Genomic DNA, 27025 nt, shown 5'->3' on the forward strand with positions numbered 1-27025 from the left:
CGACTCATATAATTAACCCTATAAACCAGTAACTTGACAATTAAAATTAGTTCTAAGCCAAAAATATGATACATGAAATCCAATACATGCTGCAGCCCTGGGATTTTTAAACTATTGTAAGTAATTTTATTATTTTGTTCTTGCATTCTTCTCTTTTGGCTCTCTTAAATAAATAATTAGATCAGTATAATTTAGTAAAAATAGTTAATTGACAAGTCCTTTGGGTTCGATAATCTGGTTCTTTTAAGAGCCACTATATTACTTGCGCGACCACGTACACTTGTGTGTGCAATTGGGAGCAACAAGTTTTTGATATAAATATTTGTTAATTAACATTATTTGATATAAATATATGTCATATGGTATTCTTTTATTATAGTTATTATCAATTGTTTGATTTATATGATAAGCTCCTTGATTGAATTTTGGGACTTCTTATCACGATAGAAATCATAATAATAAGAGTCACATCTCTTATAATTTAATTCAAATTTTGTTCTTAATCATATGATAATTAATTAAAATTTATGTTAGTGATCCTAGATTAATATGTACATGATGATTTTTATGCGATGAATATTAGTAGATTTCATTAATTAAATCACATACATATATAAATGATGCATATATAGAGATATGACTAATGTTCTTAATGATTACAATTATCATAAATTGTCAATGATATATTATGTTGAAGATCTGCATAGTAATTCATTGTACTTTGATATCGAATCATTATGGACCTATGGAAATGATTGAAAGGATATTATGTATGATTTTTTTTAGAATTAATGATTGATCGAGATTAAACCTGACAACTTTTGATAAAGAGTTTAAGCTCTATGTTATTTGTTTTTATAAATATAAACGACTAAATTAGAAAATGAATCAAAATATTTTATAAAAAATAAATAAACATAAACATAAACATAATTTCATGCTTGAAACCAAGATTTTAAAAAAAAGTTTTAATGTACTCATTCTGACCCTAAACATTTTCTTCTATACATTTCTACTTCTCTTGTTTTAGTTATGTTACTTTCCCCCCACAATTTCTTTTGTTTTGTGCTAATACCACTTTGAATTTGAGGAGATGTCTAATTGTGGACAACTAGGTGTCACTCTAATTTATGTAACAATGAACAATGAATGATCGTGATCTCTTTAGTCTTTACGTATTTGTATCTATGTTGTTTAGATTATTATTTTTTTAATTGAAGAGTGTTTGTTGAATTCTTTAAAAGTAGTGAATTTTTCTTTGAAGGATTCGAGATAAATGTGGCAAGTATTGTTGAGAGTAACTTTTGAAGGATTCGAGATGAATGTGGCAAGTATTGTTGAGAGTAATTTTTGAAGAATTCGACACGAATGCAACCATAGTTAAAAAAAGTCGAACAACATAATTTGATATTGTCATATTGGATTTTTAAAAAAATAAATTGTTTTAGTCAATGATCTATAAGAAGAGTGCTATAATCGAGGTGAAATTGAGAAAAGCGAAGCTGGAAGTCAAAGAAAGTCATGACACACAAAGGTGGAACAATAATTTAGCACTTATGAATTCTGAATTGTATGTGATAATTTTTAAGTTGAAAAGTTCTAAATTTATAATTCATACATATTTCAATAAATTTTTTAGACACATATCAGAATTGAATTAAAGTTACTGAATTCGATTGAACTCGTAACTGTAGCTCCACCCCTGATGACACATATGATCTTTTGGTGATATTATTACAAAAAGTTAGATATGATAAGGTTTAATATGTTGAAATAAATAGTATAAGGTCAAAAGTGTATATGTGTTATTCTGTAGTTGCTTTGAGGAACAATAGCAGCTAAGCAAGTGTATACATATTGTTGGACCTCCATGTCCAATTGATCATTCTTCATCTAAAAAGCAGCTTTTTGGAATAATTCCATATGGTGTCAAAAGGGACATTAAACATGGGCAAATATTACCTTAATCTTGCAAGTATGGGTGATTGATAGCACTTCCTCCGTTCCGATTTACTACTTTATTTTGAGCTTTGCATGTTGGTCTCTTAAAAAAGAAGAAGATTGATCTGGTATTTTATCATAACATTTATAATATTTTTTTTTAATATGTTAAAAGTGACAAATATAAGTGAAGATCTCCGCATTTATCCAAGTTGACATCACTTTACTAAAAAATTAGTATATATACACACATTATATTATATGTTGAATCCTTTTAACTTTGTCGTGTGTTTAATAGTTTTTAAAAAATATATTTTAACTCTTTTAATGAAAATTCTAACTGTGCTACTTAGTTTGAGTTAATTAATAAATTATGAATTCGCAATTCGATATCCATAACAGTTTAAAAAATTTAACAAAATTTAACATACATCTATGATATATGCAAAAAAAATAAAAATTATCGAGTTAATTAAATCAATATCGAAACTATAAATGTGCGGCCCAACCCCTCTACAATAACCACCACATATCTAGTGTGATCACACAAGTAAGGTCCGAAGAGGGACTTCTGTGTACAGTAGATCTTACTCCTATTTTATGAAGGCAAAGAGGTTGAATTTGTAAGACTCGACTCATGTAAAACAATTTAAAGCGGGTTTGAAAAGAAAATACATTAGTGAAAAAGTCGTGTTGAAAATAATAGAGAAAAGAACAATAACATACTCAGTGTAGTCCCACAAAGTGAGGTTTGAGGAGGGTAAACAATGACAACAACAAATAATATGATAATCAAAGTAAACTAGTCAATGCTCGACTGTCTACTAACCTTTCTATCCTAATTTCCGATCTTCATATCTCCTTATCTATGCCCTATGGCCATCTCCTCAGTAAGCTACATGTGTGTCATGTCATATTTTATCATCTATCACAATACCCCTACCTTTCCTTAGACCCTCCATATCCAGCCTCTCACAACTTCTCACTAAGACATCTTCTATTCATAGGCTCTGACTAGGGGTGTCAAATGAGCAGGTTGTGGAGATATTAAAATGGGTTGAAATTGAAATCGGGTTGGGTCTTAACCTGTCCAAGTTTACTTTGGGCTCAAATGGGTTGGGTTCAAATGGGCTAAAAAATGGGTTGGGTCTTGACCCACCCAATTTGACCCGATTAATCTCAATAATTTTAACATAGTGATATTTAACTTTTATAATCACAATTCGAATTTCCACTCAAGTTTTTTTTTTTTAAAAGTAACAAATGGATAGATAAATCATAAAAGATGTTAAATAGATAATAATTCATACGTTTAATATAGGAACATATCTTAGTAAAAAGTTTTTAAACGGATTGAAATTGGAGATTGAATTGGGCTCAATTGAGGATTCTCTTAAAACGGGTTAGGTTTGAATGAGTTGAGATTCAACCCAATTCAAATTATCTTGAGCCCAACCCTTAAAATTCTGGACAGGTTGGGCGGGCTACCTATATTTGGGTTCATTTTTGACACCGCTAGCTCTGCCCATCTGATCAGTCTCACAATTTCCTCATCTTGCCCACCACGTAGACTAGTACTCTCACCTTATCATGAATATTTTTGTTCATAATCATTTCTCTCCTAGTATTATCGCACATTCATCTAAGCATCCTCATTTCCGCTAGCTGCTCGCATCTTTTGAATGTACGAGTTCTTGATCGGCTAACACTTCACTCCAGACAACACAATTAATCTAACCATCACTTTATAAAACTAATTACCTTTAAATTTTAGCATCATATTCTTATCGCACAAGATAAATATGATGCGAACTTCCATTTCATCCATCGCCCCCACTCTTTTTACAAAATTAAAGAGTCTTTGGATTTGATTGCATCTAAGAATTCCTTTGTTTGACCATTTTGGATGTAAGTGTATGACGTTAGAATATTTTGACTGGAATATATGTTTTCTTTTTTGTCAAGATTTGAAGCTTTGGCTAGCTTTGCACAATTCTTATTGGACACACTTTATTTGCATTTATTTTTTTTTGACTAAAATACTTCAATTGGGATTTGTCACAAAGCATCATCACTTGGTTCCTACTCCCACCATCCCCTTACTTTATTGATGAATTTCAAAACCAAAATCTTGCCTCTTTAAGAACTTAGATTTCATTACATTATATTTTCCACATTTAACTATTATTGTATAAAAAAAGAATGTTCACAATTTACATTACATGCCCTATTGTAGCTAGGCATTTTAGCACAAATTGAGAAGCCACTTAAAATGTATTCTCCAACTAAAATAAATTATTAAATTAAGTTGGTTCATTGTATTGTTTCTTTCAAAATTTTAGCTTAGAATTGAAACAATTCTAAAGCAAAAGATTTTTTGTTCTTTTCCTGTTGGAGATCAAAGACTTTTTATCCAATAGTAAGTGGCATCATCCATTATTTGACTTCTCCATTATTTATTTTTTCATTTAATTTAGAGGATTCTCAATAAAATAAAATAAAAGGCATGCAATCATAGTAGTGATATCAATGAGCTTGGGGTTCCATATTCTTTATGTAAGATTTGATTCGAGACTGATTGTAAATGCAACGTCCACAAGTTGCTAGAAATCTTATACGAGTCATTTGAATTTTTGTCCGTATTTTATGTTGATCTTTAATTTTTATTGTTCAGAATAAAACTTTTTATCATGGGTTTTATATTTTCGTATCATCATAATATACCACAAGTTATTGTTCCCTTAAAGAATTATGCTTGACGGGTACAAATTTGATGACAAAGAACAAAAATTAAAGATCAACTCATTTGAAGAACAAATCGTGCAATTAAATGTTCATCTTTTTCTTTACTCGTTTTGATGGTACTGTAAATCAAAACGACTCTTCTTCTTTCTCTCGCTTTATCCCTCTTTCTCTTTATCTACCTCCCCCCCCCCTCCTTCTCTCTCCCCCTCCCCTTTTCCCCCCCCCCCCCCCCCCCCCCGTTCTTTCTCGCTCTTTCCTTTTTTTGTTCGATGAGGATGTGTATCGGTGCATATTTTAATATTTCATATACATGTAACAATATATGATACATTCATGAATATATCAGTGCATATTTTGATACCAGATATATGCATTTTTGATATCAGATTATATCTATGTAAGAATATACTAAATATTTGGAGTATCAAACACACTAATGAAATCGATATTGAATACACGAGATGATATTGATATCAGATACACTAGATGAAATTGGTATGGGATACATAAATACATGAAATTGATATTGAAAACACAAATACTTAAAATTTGTGAAAAACTCATATACATTTTGAAATACATATACAGAGGAGAGGTGAGAGAGAGAGGAGAGAGTGAGGGGAAGAGTCAATCACGCTTTATATAATGTATTTGGAACAAATTACACCTAATTTGATGTGTGTATCTGAAATACATATATTTTTTTTGTTTAATATATGTATTCGAAATAATATTTTTCTAGCAGTAAATATAATTAAAGAAATTGTTATTTCAGTATGTAATTAATACCAATAATAATGTATTTGGTCCAAATAGGCCCAATTTTAAAGAAGAAACTAAAAGGCTAGAAAAATATATAATTGTGTGTGAACGTGGAGAACCAAACCTGACTAATTTGCATTTAAAAGCTCTATGAACACCCATAACCACTGAGCTACTACTCTCCATTATGTTTAAGGGGTTCAAAATTTTATATATACACATATAAAGCAATACTTAACTTATTTATACGGTGTTATCTTTTCGATGGAGAGTGTTCAGATAAATATAAAAAAAATTCCAAATGTCAGCTGTGGGATTTGAACCCACCGCCCTTTCGGACCAGAGCCTAAATCTAGCGCCTTAGACCACTCGGCCAAACTATCACATATATTATACATCAGTCGAGTTAATTTACATATCACAAATACTTACATGTTGAAGATAGTTTCAACAGTGCATTCTCCTAATCTTTGTGATGTACATCATGTTGTATGTATATTTTTGCAGTTATCTTTTAGTTGTTCAAATTCTTCTCGTTAAACAATCTAGGCAAAAGGGTTATATTTGTCCCTCTACTAATAAAATAAATTTAATGTTAGCGATTAATATATGTCCGCATCAATCATTCTTGTTATGCCACTACTCAAAGTCACTAATACCTTTACCATATGTACCATCACAATCAACATATACCATTTGCCAATCGTTCGTTATCGTTGGATATGACAATTTTCCTATAATGAGAAAACTAGCTATGAAATATAAGTAGTAAAAAAACAATAGTCAACCCTCATTCTAGTAAAAATAAATTACTACCTCTAAACAAAGAATTGTTATATAATGAGAGCAAACACAATATATAAACAAAGCAAATAAAGAGAGACCAAAGAAGAGAGTGTATAAATTTTCTCATTTCTTCCAAGTGTTTCTCAATTCTCAAGTCTAGTATACAATATACACTTTTATGCTTTTATTAATAGTTTACGTAGAAACACACAAAAAGTTGTCATAAACATGAAATTAATCATGAAGGTTATGGGGAAGATCATGCAGAAAAGTTACAGAGGTGTGGGAGTTCATGACATCGTAAAAACGAGAAGTAGTAGGGAATTTATGTCTAACATAGTGAATATCCACACTAGCTAATTGTTTCATAACTCTCCATTGGATTTCCATACCTTGATAGGTAATATGACTCATAAAATCTAACTAGTAAAACTCATGTGGGAAAAAATTCTAGTGAAAGATATATATATATATATTTTAATACATATATATTGTTGATTGCCTTGTTAAATATCTTGTCAGGAAATTAACCCAATGAGAAAAAGAGCTTATTTCCCCGATGAAAGCATAACTTTATTTTCTTTGAGATGATGCACCTCAATCTTATATATATACATTTAAAGATCATGTCTAAAAAAGAATTTTGGCAAAATATTCTTTATTTGGCTGCCTTTGATATACTCTCATTTAATTGAAGGCAACATCTATCTCCATACAATATTGACAGAGGCGGACCTACATTGATTCGTAAGAGTGCACGTGCATCCTATAACTTTTTAAAACAAATTATATATATGTGTATAGATACCTTAAGTAACGATTATGTATATAATTGCGCACTTTAATAACCAAAAATTCATCTAGGTGAGTTGGTTAAAGCCGCATCTATTACCCACCATGTTGTGGGTTTGAGTCCGGGCATCTTTTTTTTCTTCTATTTTTTGCCTTCAATAACCAAAAATCTAAAAGATAGTGGTGCACCCCAATCTTCAAATCTTAGATTCGCCTCTGATATATTGAAATCTTTTTTTTTCAAGAAAAATCATACATTTTGTATTAAATAAGTTGCTAGCATCTTGACATGACTTGAATAAATATCAACAATTAGTTGTCTTGTAAATAATTATGCTAGAATCTTCACATGCAAATAAATTATTTGAAGAAGGAATGCGTTGTATTTGCATAACCAATAAAATCTTCAGAATATTTGTTAAAATCAATAGAACTTATATCAATATTTGATTCACTTTAGTGTCTATGGATAAAAGTGAAGTTATATTTGCCCTGCAAATTAATAAAAAAAACATGTTATCGTATGGATAGTAATTATAACGACTTGCATAGTCATTTTGTTCTTTTGAATCTATATCTCCAATTTGAACCTTTTTATAGCTTCATTATGTTGTTTATAATTTGCAGAAATTGAGTGATATGATTCTCGAGGTGATTGTAAGAGGATTGGACAAGATTTTCAATTTTGAAAATTTGACTTAAGTCAATATTCTAGGATAATAAACTCAAATTCAAATTCTCACAGATCCGTTAGATTTGAAAGGTGATTTTTGGCTTTGTTGGATGGTTGGTACGAGTCTCAAGATTTTCGAGTGTGATTTGCAGAGGCGTATCCAGGATTTTGAGATGATGGGTGCACTACTACTAAAACGTGGATCTAAGATATAAATTTGATCGGTTTGACATGTAGATTCTTATCACTAAAAATCGTTAAAATTATAAAATTATAGGTCCAAAATTAATTCTTATCTATACAAATAGTATATATATATATATTTCGTACCGAAAGTATTGAGATTTGAACCCATGGATCGTATGTTATATCATTCAGCACTAGTAATTTTAGTGTACATATTTAGTTTAATTATATGCTAACAAGAACCAGGAATTTCCAGTGTGACAAACTTGGAAATTTTGAAAGATTAAAGCTATATATCTAAAGTGCTATCAATAACCACTTACACTCTGTTTGGATCATTGTTACCCATTGTTTCATAATGTATTATATTGTATTGTACTCTATTGTATTGTACTGTATGGTAGCTACAATGCTTGGCTAGACTGTATTGTTTGTTGTTGTTTAATAACATTTTAATTGTTTGGTTTGATTGTATCGTATTGTATTGTAATTAATAAATTTACTAAAGTATCCTCAATTATTCTAGGGTAGGAGGTTTGACTAGAATTAAATAATATAAGGTAAAGGGTAAAATAGTATTTTGAAATATTATGTAAAGATATAATTGGAAAAAGAAATTAAGTAACAATGGGAACACACCAAATCGGTTGTTCCATAAAATAGGGGTTTTCATTGTTACGTAACAACGAAATTTAACAATACAATACAATACATTTTATGTAACAATCAAAACAAACATTGTATGTATAGTAACGATACAATACAATACAATGGGTAACAATGATCCAAACAGAATGTTAGAGATGTGTTACCCAATTTTAAAAAGAAAAATAAAACAAGATAGATATAAGATTCAAATTTCTAACCTTACTTAGCGAGGTGCACCCAATTATCATTGTATAATTATATGATACTTCGAGTGTGGATTCACACATCTATTTTTAAATATTTTAAAAATATGACACTACTATATATGATTTCACGTGGGGAAGATGGATTCACGTAATCCGTTGACCCCCTCCTGCATACGCCCTTGGTGATTTGAGTCTTTGATTGAGTTTTTGTGTTTTAAGAAAGTTAAGTTTGACCACAGTCAACTTTTGATTAAAACGATCTCATATGGGTGACTTGATGATTCCAACGGGTGCAAAGATGCACTACAACAAATAAAGAACTTTAGCGATAAATATTTAGCGGCAATAATATAATTGCCGCTATACTATATTTAGTGAGAATAATATAATATAGGTATTTGTAATCAATATCTTAATAAATGTCGTTAACGACTTTAGCGACTCTGGATGCAACTCATTAACTCACAGTGATAGTGGATAGAATGATGATTAAATTAACCTATCCATACAAATGATAGACTGTTCAAAATCTTAATAATTAAGACCTATTCAGACCAAATAAGTACTTAAATTTTATTGTAAACAAATGCACTTTATGTCTTACGGTCTGAACCATTCATCTATGGAGTGGATACAAACTAGATCTTAAATCTTAATGTAAACAAATGCACTTAATAACGTGGATTCTAAATTCAGACCTCCATTAAGAGAATGTGATTGTGTTTAATTATAATCAAGTTATTCTTATTCTTCTCTATTTGTAAAATTACATATTTATTATTGTTAATTTAAGGGTCCTTGATTAACAAATTTAATTATACCTTGTATTACTTGAAAAAGATTGTAAAATTAGGTTTTAATTGAACAATGACAGTTCAAAGTTGCTAAGAAATTAACAACTTAAATTGAAAGGCGAATTTAGAGGTAGTGAAACTTTGGTGATTTCGTGAATAGCATATAGTGTTAGCTAGAGCTAGTTCGAGATAATAACTATAGAAAATTACTATACTTGATTGAGAGATATTTATGGTAAGAAAAGATTCACGATTGATAGAGTATAGTCCAGCGATATTATAATTTTTTTGATAACTATGTTAATTATTTCATTATCAAAGTAAACACGTGTATCAGTACAAATAGAGATCATTGTTGAACATCATGCCCCAACAACCTCCTAGCAACGAGACATTAAAGCATAAACTAAACCAATCTAACAACTATTAGTAGTATGAAGATTTCAAACTGGATAGAAGTTGTGGCTTTCCAACCTAGGGAGTTTGACAATTGTAACACTCCGCAACTAGAAATAGCTAGAGTTAGAAAGAGTCATTTTTGGAAAGAAAAATTTGGAAATTTGACAAAATAAAGTTAAGTATGAGTTTTGGGTCAACTTCAAACGACCATAACTCCTAGCTCAAGATCATACCAACTGAAGATATTGGAATCAAGGATAGCTTATCTTATGAGGAGATTCCTGTTCAGATTCTAGATCGCCAAGTTCGCAAGTTGAGAACAAAAGAGGTAGCATCAGTCTAAGTTCTTTGGAGGAACCAGTTTGTTGAGGAAGCTACTTGGGAAGCTGAGGAAGATATGAAGAAGAGATATCCACATCTTTCGAATCCGAAGAAGTCCTAAATTAAGGTACTAATTCTCTTCTTAGTTCTTTTTAATTTATATGCTTGATGTGTTAGATTTGCTTGTTGGGTGTTTGAGCTGAATGTTAGATGTTACACCTTAGCCTACTAAGAGTAATCTCATTCGAGGACGAATGTTCCCAAGGGGGGAGATATTGTAACACCCCGCAACTAGAAAGAACTAGAGTTAGAAAGAGTCATTTTTGGAAAGAATGAAAATCTAGAAATTTGACAAAATAAAGTTAAGTATGAGTTTTGGTTCAACTTCAAACAACCATAACTCCTATATCAGGATGAGTTAGGTGTGATATAAGATACCGTAGAAAAGATCTTTGAATTATCTTTCCAACGCCGCTGAGTTTGCTCATATTCGAGTTCGTATGAGTGAGATATGCCTATTTAAAGTTGGGATGTCTAGATAAGGAAAGTCATTATGATCTTTTCACCATCCAATTAATTAATTTCATTTTTGGTAATTAAGTTGGGATCTAAACTGATTGGATTCAGTTTACGCTTTTGAAAAATAAGTTAGGGTTTTGAGAGAAGAAAAAAGAAGAGGAGAAAAAGCTTGGAATCGTCGAGTTCTTGAAGAATTGCTTGAGGTTTTCGTCAAGGGTTGATCCCTACGAGGTATGTGAGATCACATAGTGTTGGGTTAGTTCACCCACGCGCCAATCATGATTTATTTAAGTGAATTTAGATTCTTGAAGGTTTAGAAATTGAGTTCTTGATGGATTTGTTTGAAGTTCTATTGGGTTCTTGATTGTTAGAGTTGTTGAGGAGTTCTTGATTTTGATTCATGAAATTAGGTGTTGTTTTGAGTAGATTCTTGCATATTTTGATTATGTAGTCGAATCTAAGTGTTTGGGGAAAGACCCAATTGAGTTTAGAGGGTTTAGAGTTGAAAAACGAGTAAGAAAAATTGCCAAACACCTGGGTAGAGGGGTGGGGCGCCTCGCCAATTAGAGCGCCCCACAAAGTTCTCTGAAGTTTTGACCCTGGGGCGCCGCGCCATCCAGTGCACCCCAACTTCAGTTCTGAAGTTTTGGGTCTGGCTCCCCGCGCCACTCAGAAAGCCAAGGACGCCAGGTCTTCTACTTTTTCCCACTTCTTTCCATACTAGTTCCCTTGTAACATACCTATGTTTTCTAGTTGATTTCTACACTCTAAGGTATGTCTAAGCATCATGAAATCATCATTAAACATGAGATCATGAACCTTGAATCCATAATTCAATTCAAGGAAAGTTAAGAGTCAAGTCAAGAGAAGTTCATAGAATTTTCCAAAAGTCTTTTCAAATGTTTTAACTTTGTTTTAAGACTTGAGTTTTGAGTTGAGTAAAGAGTAAGAGTTGAAGTTCATTTCTTCAAAAGAGTATATGGGGACTATGTATTCCCAAAAGGATAAAATGTTTTCACATTTAAACAAGGAATGAAACTTTGATTTCCAAAAGAGCCTTGAGCTAATTTTCAATAAAGAGTAAATGTTTTCACAATTAAGCAAGAGAGGAAACTTTGTTTTCCAAGATAGCCTTTGAGCTAAGTTTTGAGCAATTATTTCAAACCACAGAAAGAAATGTGTTTTTAAACATAAGAGCTACTAATATTATATTTTGGGAGTAGTATTGAGCATCGATATGAGGGAGAGTTCAAACAACTCCCAGCCCCCATAAACCATGTAGCCATCATGGGTAAAAAAAAATCATACTTTTTAGATGATTCCTTAGTGCCTTTTAGCATAGACTAGTGGATCCACTTAGTAGTCAGGTTCTATACCTTCGGCAAAGTATAAGACGGCCTTGGCAGCGTGAGGCAAAACACTGTATCATCACAATAGCTCTTAAGTGATGGTTGTCGGTTAGAGAAACTCCCACATAAGTATTTTGTATTATTATAACACAGAGTTACTTGTATTTTTATATACATCCAAAGGTTATGTTGTATCTTTGCATACATACAGAGTTACTATTGTATTTCTAAATACAAAGAGTTGTTATCCATGTTTTAAAAAGCTTTTCTTTATATTGCACTTGTTTATACTGCTTTATATTAAAATGAGTTCAGTTCAGTTCAGTTGAGTTAAAACCAGGTTTGTTCTTTCAGTTCCTTTCAAGCTTATGCCTTGTTTAGATTTCCCCTCGCATGCTCGTACATTCAATGTACTGATGCCATTTAGCCTGCATCTTTTAATGATGCAGATACAAGTAACCAAAATCAGCATCCAGCGCATCGTTGATTCTAGTTGAGCTTCAGAGTTTGTTGGTGAGCCTCCTTGCTTTCGAAGGTATCCCCTTTTATTGCTTTTCAGTATTTTAGTTCATTAGGATGTCGTGGGTCTTGTCCCGACGTCCATCTCAGTTGTTTAGAGGCTTCATAGACAGTAGTAAATGTTAGTTCTTGAGTCTTTCTATTTCACTTATGTTTGAGACTTGAGTTGCCACTTTGGCCAGTGAATGTTATTTTAATACGTTCTAAGTTATCATTTGAGCAGTTCAATTTACTTTCTTTAAAGTATTTCTATCATGAGTTAAGTCTTCCGCTAAGAGCTAAGTCAGGCCAAGGATTCGCTTGGGGCCAACAATGGTTCTCGAGTGCCAGTCCCGCCCAGGGTGTAGGCTCGGAACGTGACATTTTCCTTACTTTAATGTGGACTTCTTGGACTATTTGCTTGATCAGCCAGGTTATGGTATGCTTTTAAGTCAAAATAGTTTTTAAACAGTTTTGAAGTGTTTGAATAAAGTTAAAAAGTGCTTATAAACACTTATTTTAAAGCCAAAATAACAAAAATAAGCAAAATATCATAAGCTAGGAATCCTAGCTTATGGCTTTTGGCTTATAAGTCGTAATCCAAACAAGCTATAAGTTCTAAGTCTAACCATACCTACATTGAGAATCTTACGCGTGTCACTCACTCTATCTTTTGTCCCTGTTCCTTGGTTTTTTTTCTGTTTCTCGCATACTTTCAGTCAAAATTTTCTGTTTCACTGTTGTTAAGCAAAGACCAACATATTGAACATTTTGCAAGTCTCTCGCCGGCAGTACTCCGTGTTCCGGTGACCGACCGGCGTTCTCATCTGCCAAAAAAATAATAATTCCGACGGGTTATCGAGCTGGCTTCCCATATCTGGAGACGCTTCTTCCCAGCTCGATCCCGACGGACGCCCAGTCTACTTCTGCCTAGAATTACTCCCACTCCTGCAATGGATCTCAATCCATTCAGGCTGTGTTCTGGACTCAAAGTTATTGGCTATTTCATGATACTCATCGTTCTTGCTATTGTTGTACTTTCGTATTATGCCGTCGTCGTTCTTATCTGGGCTCCTCGTCTCCTTGATGGTGGCTTCACTTCCTTCTTATCTTTCACAATTATTATCATCTTTCATATCCTTGTAAGTTCTCATCTTTTGCCTTTTTCTAGTTTATTATTCATCTCTATTTACTCAAAATGGAATCTGTTATGAACATATATTGTATAGAACCAGTTCATAAGCAATACATTTAGCATTATTATGTATTACTTACTAATAAAGAAGAAATTCGCAATGAATTGGAAGAAGAGAGCATGTAAATACAGTGGTAGATGAAGAAAGAACCAAAGAGTGGAGGAAAAAAGGGAAGTAAAGGGGATAGGGAAAAAGAGAGGTACAACAACATACCCACTGAAATTCCACCATGAGGAGGGTAGAGTGTATGCAGACCTTACCATTACCTTGTGGAGGCTATTTCAGGTGACCCTTGGTTCGAGTGCACCAAATCCAAGTACTATGAAAGAAGAAAACAGTGTAGAAAATGTAGCAATTAACATGTTGAACCAACAATATAGTGCGATAATCGCAACACAGTAAACAACTGACGATGAAAGATATCAAAAGTAAGAACTACAATTACACTAGGTGATCTCTGGTTCAAAAAGCCAAAGACTATGAATAGGCTAATACGATGAGAGGTAAATAAATGAGAATTGAGATAGCAAAGGTGCTATTAGTTGTTCTTGCTCCTATCTCTAGCACAAATTGGACAGGTTCTTAGACAACATTGAGATGAGAGTTAGAATGTTTATTTGATTGGTGTCAATTAGGAAACTTGTACCACAGTATGTACTGCAGTGCTGTGTCACTAAGAGAAAAGAGATCTTATAGCTTTTCATATTGTACTACTTCCTTCTTTCTGTCTCCATCTCAAATTAAACTAACATGACTCTGCTACTTGGACTATAGTTGCCAATGTTTATGCTTTGCTGTTAACAAGAACATGTTGGGGTGACAAAATAAGTTCTTTGCTATTTGGAAATAGTACAAATAAAAAATTCTTGAAGTGGAGCAGGGAGACCATGTAACATTTTGTGTCATCCTTTGCTTCAAATTGGATAACTCCCTTTGATTAGTAGATTAAGAAAGAAAGATTAAATGGGTTATTACATTAAAGTTTGCTAATATGTGTTTCCTTTGGTGTTGTATAGTATGAGGTAGAAGTTTCTTTAAAAAGAATGTGAACATTATTTTTTCTTTATACACGGAAAAAGTGTATGTTGGATTATGAATAGAAAGAATTGAAGAAGATGGAGTTAAGCACAACTTCATGTATTGGTAAAGTAGAGGAAGGTCATGCCTAATTGTTGACAAATGGAGATAAAATTATAAGCCAGAAGGCAAAAGGTTCAAAGATCTTAGACGGAGGAATGGAAGGAGAGATCCATTGGGCAAAGTTTACCATGAAGATAGGAGTATATTTCTCTACTGACCACTAATAGAAGTGGAGGATTCATAATTCTATGAGATAAATATTCGGTGTTGTGATAGCTAACTCGAGTTTTCAGAAACCTTCCGTAGTGTGATGGCAAAGACTCAAACCAATTACCTACTTTTTAGGAAGACTGATAGAGGTTTATGTAAGGACAACAACAACAATAACATACCTAGTGTAATCCCACAAGTGAATATGGGAATGGTGGTATGTACGTAGCTTTACCCCGACTTTGCGAAGGTAGAAAGGTTGTTTTTGATAAGCCCTCAACTCTAAGAAGTTTATGTAAGGACTATGAAGTTATTCTGAGTGAGAACCTCACAAGCATAAACTCTTGGTAATAGATCTAGGGGTTAGAAGAAAGAGGAAAAAAGACTTTGTATGACCAACCAAGGATTAGGTGAGGGGCCTGACTAAGGATAAAATTCAGGAGTTGGGAGAGAAGTTGATGACTATGGGGGCTTGGGACATTGCGGGGGATGCAAATAGTATGTGGACTATGACAATTAATTGTATTAGGGAAACAACCTGAGGGGTGTTAGTGGTCTCGAAGGGTAATTTTGGTGGTCATAGAGGAGATTGGTGGTGGAATGGAGAGGTCCAAGGGAAAGTGGAAGCCAAGAAGATTGCTTACATTAAATTAGTGGAAACCATTCATCTTTTAAGGAGATTGTTGGAGCAGTACATGGATGGGAAAAAGACATATATATGGACTATGGTGTTCATTGACCCAAAAAAGGCCTACAACAAAGTCTTAAGGGAGGTTTTTTGCGGAAATGCATCAAGTCTAGAGGTGTACTCGTGACATACATTAGAGTGATCAAGATTATATATGACAAAACCAAAACCTTAGTGAGAACAGTGGGAGGAGACTCAAAACACTTCCCATCGAGGTGATCAACTATTAGCGTGTTTTTACTTTCCGTGGTGATGGATGAATTGCCACAACATATTCGAAGAGAGGTACCATGGTGTATGTTATTGCAAATGACATAATATTAATTGACGAGACACGCAACAGAGTTAACAATAGCTTGGAAGTTTGGAGACGGTTAGGTTGAGTCGGACTAAAACAAGTATTTGGAGTGTATGTTCAGTGACACAACAATGCGACAGTGTGTATGTGAGGATTGATACACAAGTTATCCCAAAGAGAGGGAGTTTCAAGTATCATGGGTCAATAATCCTGGGTGGGTCAATAATCCTAGGGAATAAGAAGATTGATGATGATGTCACATAGCATGTTGGAGTGAGGTGGATGTAAAAGAGACTTGCATTTGATATTCTATGTGATAAGAATGTGCCACCAAAACTCAAAAGCAAGTTTATAGAGTGCTTTTTACATCGACTATGTTGTATAGGGTTGATTATTGACCATGAAAGAACTCACACATCCAGAAAATGAAAGAGACGAAAATAAAGGATGCTTAAATGGATGTGTGCATATTAGGAGAGACAAAATTAGGAACGAGGATATACTGGGCAAGGTGGGAGTGGCCTCTGGTGAGGACAAGATGGTTCGAGTATGCAAAGAGAAGTGCAGATGCCTACTGAGGAGGTGCAGAGATGTCAGTGATAGTCCTAAGAGAGGTAGAGGTAGATCGAGGAATAATTGATGAGAGGTGATTAGATAGGACATGACACACTTTCAGCTAATTGATGACATGATCCTAAATAGAGTGCGTGGAGATTGAGGATTAGGGTGGAAGGTTTGTAAATTGTAGGTATTCAGATGATTTTTTTCTTTTTCTTTGGCAGAGCATAGAGCACCTTATTCTTTCAATTTTATTGTTCTACATTACCTTATTCTTTCAGTTTTTTAGTACATAGTTGTTTCTTTTACTTTGGTTATCTTTTCTTTTTTGCATTTGATATTTTTCTTTTCCTCAATAGTCTCTTCATAGTTTTCATATTTTTCTTTTCTCTTGTATTTTCCAAACCTGTTTTGGAAAACACTTTTCTTATAGGCGAGGGTCTATCAGAGTCTCTTTGCCCCACAAAGGTAGGGGTAAGATCTGAGTACACCCCACCTTCCCAAGACCCCACTTGTGGGACCACATTGGATTATAGTTGATGTAATGATGGTGGTTGTAATTTGATATTGTATTTGATTTTCACTCTATCTGTGTCATTCTCTCAAATGTTGTTTATTATTTTTCAATAATTTATTGGGTGCATCAAATGCAAGAAATGAATAAAGGTTTGAGCCCTTTCTAATAAAGGACTACTGTTATACCTTGGGTGGTGACTTTAATGCCTATAGATTCTTATGAGAAAGAATGGGGGATATGGTCCAGCTATATTAAAGATATCTGATAGTTTTCCCGGCATATGGAGTCAATTGACCCTCCTTTATTTGCAGTTATATTTCAATAAATGAGATGCATGCCTCTTGGCTGGATAATACCCCTCCAGACGAGCAGTTTCAGGAGCGTTCTGGTATAGTAACAACCGTTGAAGCACCTAAGCATCTAGCTCAGTGTAAAGCCAAAATGATTGGAAAGTCTGTTCTAGGAGAGCCTGCAATGACTGGGAAATTGAATGTTTGAAGGAATATATGAGTAAAGAAACCATAGAAGAATTAGATGCTACATTGTGGACCCAGAAAAGTGATGGCAATTTTATAGTTAAATCATGCTGTAATTCCCTAACTGCCTCAAGTAGTATCAATGAAGAGAATTGTGGAAGTTGATTGGAAAACCAAAGCTGCTAGTAAGGTTGGTCGCATTAGTAGGATAGGTGCTGATAATGCTTCTCTGACACAGAATAATCTACGGAAGAGAGGCTTTTAACTATGCAATGGGTGTTATCAAGGTCAGCAGTAATTTGAGCATACTGACATCTTTTTTCCCACTTCCCCTATTGTCTTTCAGTTATGAAGACACTCTCTAAGCATATATGGGATGAAATAGTCATGTCTAGAAGAATATGTTGAGAGAATTAATTTGAAACAGGTTGGGAAGTTCTATCTTCTGAGAGTAAAATGATTCTTTTGGTGTTGTGTGGGAAGGAAGACTAACAGGAGATAAAGAAGATATGAATCACCGTTCTAGACTGTCTTTTGGGAAAATAATCAAAGGTGTCCTGAAGGTTAAATGGGTTTTGTATATAGCTTGAAGTACAAGGGTTTGTATGTAATTGCTATGTGGTAGAACCTCAAAATATGTCTGCAGCGGCTATATTCATCTTTTTTCTTCGAGAAGGTTAAGATTTTTATATACAGAGCACAAATATATGCCAAAAAAATTACATAGCTCAATTCCTTTATATACGTCTTTTGTACCTATCCAGTTGTAAAGTGCTGGTTGGCTATTACCAAAACTTTTGTTTGTTATGTGAAAAGGTAGTAATAATCTATGACATCCAAATTTGCGGAGAAGAAATACTTTATCTGTTTGTCATATATTGAAGGCGTCAATCAAGACAAGTTTTTAAAATTTATCAACCTAGACAAATTTGAAAGGTAATTCCATCAAAGGAAAATGGATTGAAGGATATACATGGGAACAGTTACCATTGAGTGGATTTGGGCATTTTCTTCCTACAAGCTGTAAAGGAAGGGTATAGATCAAGTTGAGATTGGAAGAGAAGTTATGTTATGCAATATGCAATTTTAGCAGTCAAGGGTTGGAGATATTTGAGGAAGCGCTTAAATTTGGTCCTTGGAATTTTCTCTCATGCCAGTTGTGATTAGGTTAGATATTACTAACTAGACAAAGTCTTGCATATCATTTGCAAAAATAGTGACTACTTGAATGACTCAAGCATGAGGTAGACTTCCTTAATGTACCTGCTCAAGTGTGGTGAGAAGTTTGAAACTATATTCCGTACTGCTCAAAGAGAGAATGATACAGCAATGTCTAAATGCTTAGCATACTTACTAAATCCTGAAGCATTCAACAGCTTTAATGAGCTATCTATAGTGTGCTTGTGTTCATGCCTTTGAGCCTTCCCATCCAATTCGCAGATCTCTGAACCTGCAGTCTGTAGTATGCAAGTACTTGACAAAGCTTTGCTGAGCTGTTCTGGCTGCTTAATAATATCCTTGGATGTTATATTAACCAGATTCAAGATCATCAAAGATCAAACTCTACTTTGCCTGTTGTGCTCGAACGACTCATTAATAAACACGACTCCTGGAAAATCTTTATTTGTTCAGAGACTGCCCTTTTGCTGTGCTCATAAAATTCATGAATAATAATACATGACTCAGACATTTCCCTATTGTGTAGAAACTGCACTTTTGCTATCTCTGATATGGCTGGAGTTGCAGGTCATTCACGCATCTCAAACATGAAATGCAATTGTTAAAATTGCAAATTCACAAGAAGAATGCCCTAGAGGAGGCATCATTTAATTTGGAGGATTGTTTCCTTCAGTTCAGTATTTGGGTTTAACAAGCCTAATATAAAATTGTAATTCATCTTGCAGCTTGTAATGCTAATGTGGAGCTATATTAAGGTAGTAATTCAGGATCCTGGTTCTGTCCCTGAAAACTGGAAACTAGTATCGGAGCAGAACATAGAGGGGGGCAACTCAGTTGCTTTATCTGATTATGCATCAATCGAGAATCCTACTCCAACATTATCAACTGAACAGATAGAAAGAAGACAGTCTCAGTCTAGAGGCTATTGCAGTAAATGCCAAAACGGCAAGCCACCACGTTGTCATCACTGTTCTGTTTGTACGTGCTAGTCTGATTAACTATTTGCTTATTCCCAAACTTCGATTGTACAGATAAAGTTTTCCTTTTTTCCTTCAGCGGAAGTATAGGTAATAAAATGGGTAAATGGATTGTAATATGAGTTGTATGATTCTTCACCCATGCTCATTTGTACCCCACATATTTTAACTGTTTTGTCCATTTTCCACCTCTAGCCCAAAGGAATACCATGTCTTGGAGCGCTACACCCTAGGATCTTTATCTTAATCCTTATCTGGCATATTTGGTGTGAGATGAGAGGTTTACTTTCGTATTCATTTCTCCTCTTTATTGTCTTTAGACATTTCTCCTGTCAAAGTCTGGTCGATTTGGGTAGGCATATTTTCCCATGAAGTCGCATGCACGGTGTTCCGATTTCTCTGTACCATGTCTTAGAAGTGTCGCCTGATTATTTACATCATTTTATCCCTAAGACCTTTTGTTCTATGGCTATCGTGGCATGTCTCAATTTGCAGTAGTTAGGAACTTATATGACCAAAAACTAATATCTGCTGAACTGAAAATTCTATTTTGTCTTGTAGGTCAAAGATGTGTTCTTAAGATGGATCACCACTGCATATGGGTTGTCAATTGTGTTGGGGCTCGCAACTACAAGTTTTTTCTCCTTTTTGTGGTATGAAGTTGGCTTTTAAACACTTTTGCTTAGTTTTGTAATGCTTTTTGCAGAAAAATCTAGAAGAAACACACCTGCAGTCTTTTCTTGCCTGTGAATGAGGTCCTGAACATGTTCATATCCTAAATATGGTGAATCTATAACGGCCTTCTTCTTGCTGCTATTATTTGGTTGTCGTTATAGTTATGCCATTCATTGAAAGGTCTGTTAAAGTAATCTTAGATAGAAAGTTGATGCAAGTTTGAATCACCTTCTTATATCCATTTTGGGATTTTCTGTTTCCTCTACATGTTTTTGCCTACTGAAATCTTGGTGACCGAAATCGACTTTAAGACCTTTTTCATGAATTTGGTGTGAAAAAGTTATGCTGCTTTCTTTAACAGCTCTCTTGATTTTTGATGAATGCATGAGGATTGAAGTTTTTTTTGATGAAAGCATGAGGATTGAAGTTTTACGATTAGGCAACTGTCTTAAATTATCTGTTCTGACAAACCGAATCAGTAAGTAGCAAGTATAAACAAGCCAACTTATGTCACTCAATCAACTGTGATTCCCCACTTTGGAGTTGTCATATGACTCCCTATATCTATTCTTCTCATTAGGGCCCAGTCCTTTTCAATACTTGTAAATAATTTGTCTTTTAAGGCAGATTAAGTCTTCTCTAAAAGTCTGGGTTCATTAAATTTCACACATTCCAATAAAAAACAGAGGTTCACTAAATTTCACACCTTCCCAATGAAAAGTAAAGGTTCACTAAATCTCAAGCATTTGCAATTACTGAAATGCAATGTCCTTGCTAGACCAAAAAGCTTTGGTGAACAAATGGTCTTACACTTGGTGTAGGAGCAAAATCTCAAGTTGGTTTCACATATATAGCTCCTTTTTTCCTTTTGAGTGCTGTTCTTACGGGCATTCATTTCTAGAGATTATAGATGTTTTAAGTTAATTTCCTTCCATTAAATTTCAGATTCACTTTGTCCACTTTTTAGTACCTTAAACATTATCAACTATATTGGTGCATTTGTATGTCTAAGAAGAAGCCAAATCATCTGAAATGACTTCTAGTTTTATCTTTATTTGTGCTATCTGCATCCTCTATTTGATTTAAGCATTCTAATCAAGTCCAATCATGTATGATCACACATCTAACCTAACGTTGGTAATTTACAACTCTTAACTGGAGGATACTTTGGGCCTTACTGACCCAATATTCACACTCATATAATATTGTCTGCATAGGACTTTTCAATTTCAACCATTTTTGCTTTTAATTTATGAGTAACCATTACATTCTCCAAGAAGATAGGGTGCAGATGCTTGAATTATCTGCATTTAGATACCATAATCACATTAGCTCACTCCGTTTATTCTTATATGGGGACTAAACTTGGAGGTTGCAGCACATATATTATGTTATACTTTAGTTATCTTAAATCCTAGTTTTCTAGGGATGCTTCTCCACGTTATAACATTTTATTGACTTTTCAAATAGCATGCACTAAGAAATTTTTTCCTGTGTGCTATTAGTTAGGTCATCCATAAATAAAGTAGGCAAGTAGGGAATTAAGGAAATCTCTGATTTATAACCACAGTTATAAGAATCTCCTCTTGTATTTGTTTCCACTATTCTCACACTAGTGACCACTTCTATATACATACTCTTTATTGCATTTATATATTTGATATGCTTTTCTTTTTACTGAAGCACCTAGGGGTGTGCAAAAACCAATTTAACCAATAAACCGAACCGAAAAAACACTATTGGTTTATTGATATTGGGTTATTGGGCTAACGGTTTTTAAACGGTTTTGCTAAAATTTTTTATTGGGTTATTGGTTCGGTTTCCGGTTTTTATAATTTTTTGTTAATGGTTAAACCAATAACCCAATAAGACTATACTAAATTTACTAGTCTTAGTGTTAATGGTTAAACGATTGTTACTTTCACACTTTTTGTTAATGGTTAAACGATTGTTACTTTCACACTTTTTGTTAATGGTTAAACGATTGTTACTTTCACACTTTTTGTTAATGGTTAAACGATTGTTACTTTCACACTTTTTGTTAATGGTTAAACGATTGTTACTTTCACACTTTTTGTTAATGGTTAAACGATTGTTACTTTCACACTTTTTGTTAATGGTTAAACGATTGTTACTTTCACACTTTTTGTTAATGGTTAAACGATTGTTACTTTCACACTTTTTGTTAATGGTTAAACGATTGTTACTTTCACACTTTTTGTTAATGGTTAAACGATTGTTACTTTCACACTTTTTGTTAATGGTTAAACGATTGTTACTTTCACACTTTTTGTTAATGGTTAAACGATTGTTACTTTCACACTTTTTCCTTTGAATGTGTCTAGAAAAATGATTGTTGCTTTTATGATTATTACTTTCATGCCAAATGTTGGAAAAATCATATGGTTTATTTGAAAATTTTCTTATCGTGTATATAATATATATGAGTATTTTCTTATTGGTTAAACCGAAAACCGAATCGTTAAGTACCATAAACCGATAAGAAATATACTATTGGTTTGGTTATTGGTTTGACGTATTTACAAATCGAAAACCGATAAACCGAACCAATAACACCTAAAACCGAACCAAACTGACCGATGCGCACCCCTAGTCTAGAGGTGTAAAAAAGTGGTGAGATAATTGTTGAAAGCATGTAATATTTTTGAAATTAAAAACCAGTAATATTATTTTGGTCAATTAAGTAAAATATATAAACTTATTAATAAAAAAGATAAATATGCACATTTATTAGACGATATAATATATATTTACTTTTTTTTTTACCAAAAGCACCAACCATATGATTAGACTTTGATGCTTTACCATCTGCTATTTCTGAGTATATGTATATCACATGAATATCCTTCTATTTAAATTTTCATCAATATTTTTGATAAAAATATGGTACCTGAGTAGGTATAAACCAACTTTGCTCTTTATCCTTATAATGTGTCTAAGCTTATGCTCTATCATCCTTCCAAAAAATTTCTAGGACACCTAAAGTTAATAACGCGAGAGTTTGCATACCTTTGAATATCTCTTTTATTCTTTCTATTTGGGACAAAGATAGACTTTTTCCGCTCATTGAAATCTTTTCATTCTTTAATATAATACTTTGGTTATTTTTTTAGCTATGCTTCCACAACCATCTCCAATGATTTTCTAGACCTCTATAAGGATCAGATTTGAGCCATAGGTTTTTTTTCGCTCTCATATTCTTTATGACGATTTTGCTTCAATATACTTAATTTTGGTCATACTAGCTCATACTACTTTATACATTTTTCCCTTATTGCCCTAGCTTCTGATACAACTCGTGTAAGACTTGTCTTCTTTTGTTTTTTAACTTCTTAGCCCTCTTGTACTCTTTAAAGAACTCTCCATCTTCAAGGCTGGGAGCTTCACTTTTTTTTTTTTGCTCTAACTGCTACTCAGATTCGTTGTTCTTCCACCAAGCTCTTGTGGTAATGTTCATATGTCTCAAGACATAGCTAGAACTTCACTTGCTATTTTCTTATGTCAACTTGTCATTTTCTCCCACCGAGTATTTGAATTATCTTCTTTGTCTCTTGCTTCCTCTTTCAATAGCTTGTCTTTAAATGCTATTTCATTTGTACCACTTATTCTCCACCACCAATTTCTCAATGGTGTGTACCTTTTTCCTTTTTCCTTATGCTTGCTTACTTCACATTTAGAAGTATTAGTCTATGTGGGGGTGGTTTGTGCTTTTCTTGATGTAAATATGTAGTCTTACATGTGGTACTATCACTTTTAAAGACAAGGATGAATTTAGTTTCTCTTCGGGTACCTCCAATTGTTAATCATTATCAAGTGTGATTCCCTCTTTATAGAGTTGTTGCAGTTTAAACGAACGCACAAGGAAAACTCTAAAATATTATTCCTTCAATCCTATTTTATGTGACACTTTCTTTTTAGTCAACCTCTAGAAGAATAACACCTTTTTATATTTAGAAACAATTGGACTTTAAACTCTATTTACTTTGGTGAGTGGTGACATGATTTTATGGTCTCATAAATGTCATGACATGTTCTAAGATTACACATTCAGGAGCTTTTCTTTCTTTCTCAAATGTCTGTGCGTAGTCAAACAGCTTCATTTAAAATGGGACGGTGGGAGTATGTTTTTCTTCATTTCTAGTGTCATAGGAAGATCTGCCATGTGTTTGATCAAAAACATCAGTGTATTCAGCCACTTGTCTATTTAGATCTCGATACAGATCTGGGATTCTTTGAAACAAAGTATTTCATGTCTTCTTAGAATTTAGTTTTAGTTTTTCATTATATGCACACATGATATTAATTGTCTCATTTTCTTGCACTAACCTTGATGGGATAAGTCCTGTCATCCGTTTTCTTTACTTATTTCTCAACTATCACAATTTATAGATATATTGATTAATATCTATTAGTATCGTGGTAAGCATTAAAAAATGCATCCAAGGTCATAACAAATACTTTGTTCCAATTTATGTGACATAGTTTGAATTGCCACAAAGTTTAAGAAGCAAAGAAGTCTTTTAAAACTTGTGGTTTTAGAAATGCCATAACATTTTTGTGGCTATCAAACTTTTGGACTTCTGGTCTTAAGTATACCATAACATTCATGTGGTTATGAGGCTTCTCATTAAGGGAATAATGGACGTGTACAGTAAATTGTTTCAAATTTTGACTTGTCATTCTTTTTGGAACGGACTAAAAAGGAAAACGTGTCATATAAATTAGAATGGAGGGAATAGTATAAAATGAAAAGCATAAGAACATTATGACCTCTCAATATTAGAGGGATGGGGTCTAGCAATGGAAGCGAAACAACACCTCTTGGTTTTCCTTTCTTCTTCTTATCTATGCTATGGCTTTGAGTACTTAGTATGGTTAAGGAATTGCTAGGAATTGTTTGTAAGTTTCAATTATCACACAAGAACCCACTAGTTTCTTCCAAAGTTCATATTTTGCCCTTGGTATTGTGTATTGTCCTCCTGGTATTTCCTTTCTGGACATGTCTCAAAACTCAGATACACGTGTCAAAATAGAGTGACACGTGTGTCTGAAATTTAATAAATTAAAATGACATGGCAAACTCATATTGTCATTTGTTTGTGTTGGATTTGGATACAAGTCAGCTCTTTGCTGTTCAAAATTTCTTTTCCTACCTCTTCCCAGAATGAATCTTCGATGATATAATGTTTGGTTTCTGTGCTTCTAAGGACACTCCCATACATATAATATGTAATGTTTCCTTTTCTGTTCCTGTCTCACAAGTATCTTTGCAGGTGTACACATTTTTGATATCTACGCTGGACACTCTGGTACTGCTGCCCAGTTTTATAAAATTCTTTCGGCAAGCCGAGAATCAGTCATTATTACCAGGCAATATTGCAGTCATTTTTCTAGTCTTCGGTAAACAGCACCTACTATCTTAGTGACTTAGTCTTGATTGTTATGATCCCCTTGTTTCTTACGGATTTGACCTTGATGCAGTTTTGAATCTAGCCTTTTCACTCAGTCTTCTCTGCTTTGTAATTATGCATGCATCTCTGCTCTCAAGCAACACCACTTCGGTGGAGGTATGTCAAACCTTGATATTATTGTTCATTATATGTCAATTTTAATGCTTCTCCTCCAACTCGCAGAATGATAAGGAAAACAAACAAATATGTTCTCCCTTGAATAGTTATCACATTGTTTTCTGTCGTCTTTTAGGTTTATGAGAAGAAAAAATCCGCGCAGTGGAAGTATGACATGGGCTGGAAAAGGAATTTTGAACAGGTTTTTGGCGCAAATAAGGTGTTATGGTTCTTTCCGTTGTTCTCGAAGAAAGATATGGAGAACATACCGGCACTACATGGAATGGAATTCCCAACGCGTTCAAATGCTGTAGAATGAGTTGTTATACAGGGACGTATATATAACTTTGTATCATTACCTCAGACAATGCTGTTCAGATGCTAGAGTAGGCAGTTTCTTATTTACCATCAATTGATTGATTGATATTTTCAAATTTACATTAGAAGCATGTTGGTTGTACTTATTTATCTCATGTGTAAATGTTCTGTAACATAATTCTGAAATTATGTCTTTGTATGAAACTCAATTTGTTGTTGGTAACATCTGAAATGGTGTAACGACTGCCCAACTGTCTTTGACATGGATCTGGTGAAATTGAATTCTTCGGGAACTCCTGTATGATGTCGAATCAGGAACGTATGAACAATTATATGAGTATCAAGAAATGTTTGAATCAAGTTTCTATTACTATACATTGAATTCGATCTAGAATCATGAAAGGGTGAAACTTGCCAAGTTGTTAATGTAACATCCCAAAAAAAGTGTTTTAAGTTCACAACACAAGGCTGCAACAACCATTCGCTAGTAAAACCTATTTTTTTAATAAAAAAATATGATAATTAATTTTTGGTTGCAACCTAATTTTCTAAAATAACTAACATTCACTATCAATAAAAAAAACATCCACTATTATTATGAAAATCATCAAAATTACTTCTTGATTCAAATCTCCTACTACATAAT

General features: G+C 33.5%; 1 protein-coding gene across 1 annotated transcript; it reads left to right on the plus strand.

Annotated features, from left to right (window-relative positions):
- The first annotated feature begins 13303 nt into the window (after positions 1-13303).
- Positions 13304-26646, plus strand: LOC102584021 (probable protein S-acyltransferase 12). The gene is made up of 6 exons (XM_006360582.2): positions 13304-13761; positions 19547-19799; positions 20360-20451; positions 25768-25894; positions 25976-26061; positions 26198-26646. The coding sequence occupies exons 1-6, from the start codon at positions 13573-13575 to the stop codon at positions 26378-26380; spliced, it is 930 nt and encodes a 309-aa protein (XP_006360644.1). The 5' UTR covers positions 13304-13572; the 3' UTR covers positions 26381-26646.
- The last annotated feature ends 379 nt before the right edge of the window (positions 26647-27025 follow it).

Source organism: Solanum tuberosum, unplaced genomic scaffold, assembly GCF_000226075.1.
Source record: "Solanum tuberosum cultivar DM 1-3 516 R44 unplaced genomic scaffold, SolTub_3.0 scf00328, whole genome shotgun sequence".
Lineage (NCBI taxonomy): Eukaryota > Viridiplantae > Streptophyta > Magnoliopsida > Solanales > Solanaceae > Solanum > Solanum tuberosum.

What these genes read in the sequence shown, in the direction of transcription:
- LOC102584021 (XM_006360582.2), top strand. Translation starts at nt 13,573, where the DNA reads ATGGATCTCAATCCATTCAGGCTGTGTTCTGGACTCAAAGTTATTGGC. An exon ending in AGTCATTTTTCTAGTCTTCG is followed by an intron (nt 25,895 to 25,975) that starts GTAAACAGCACC and finishes ACCTTGATGCAG; the next exon opens with TTTTGAATCTAGCCTTTTCA. An exon ending in GCAACACCACTTCGGTGGAG is followed by an intron (nt 26,062 to 26,197) that starts GTATGTCAAACC and finishes GTCGTCTTTTAG; the next exon opens with GTTTATGAGAAGAAAAAATC.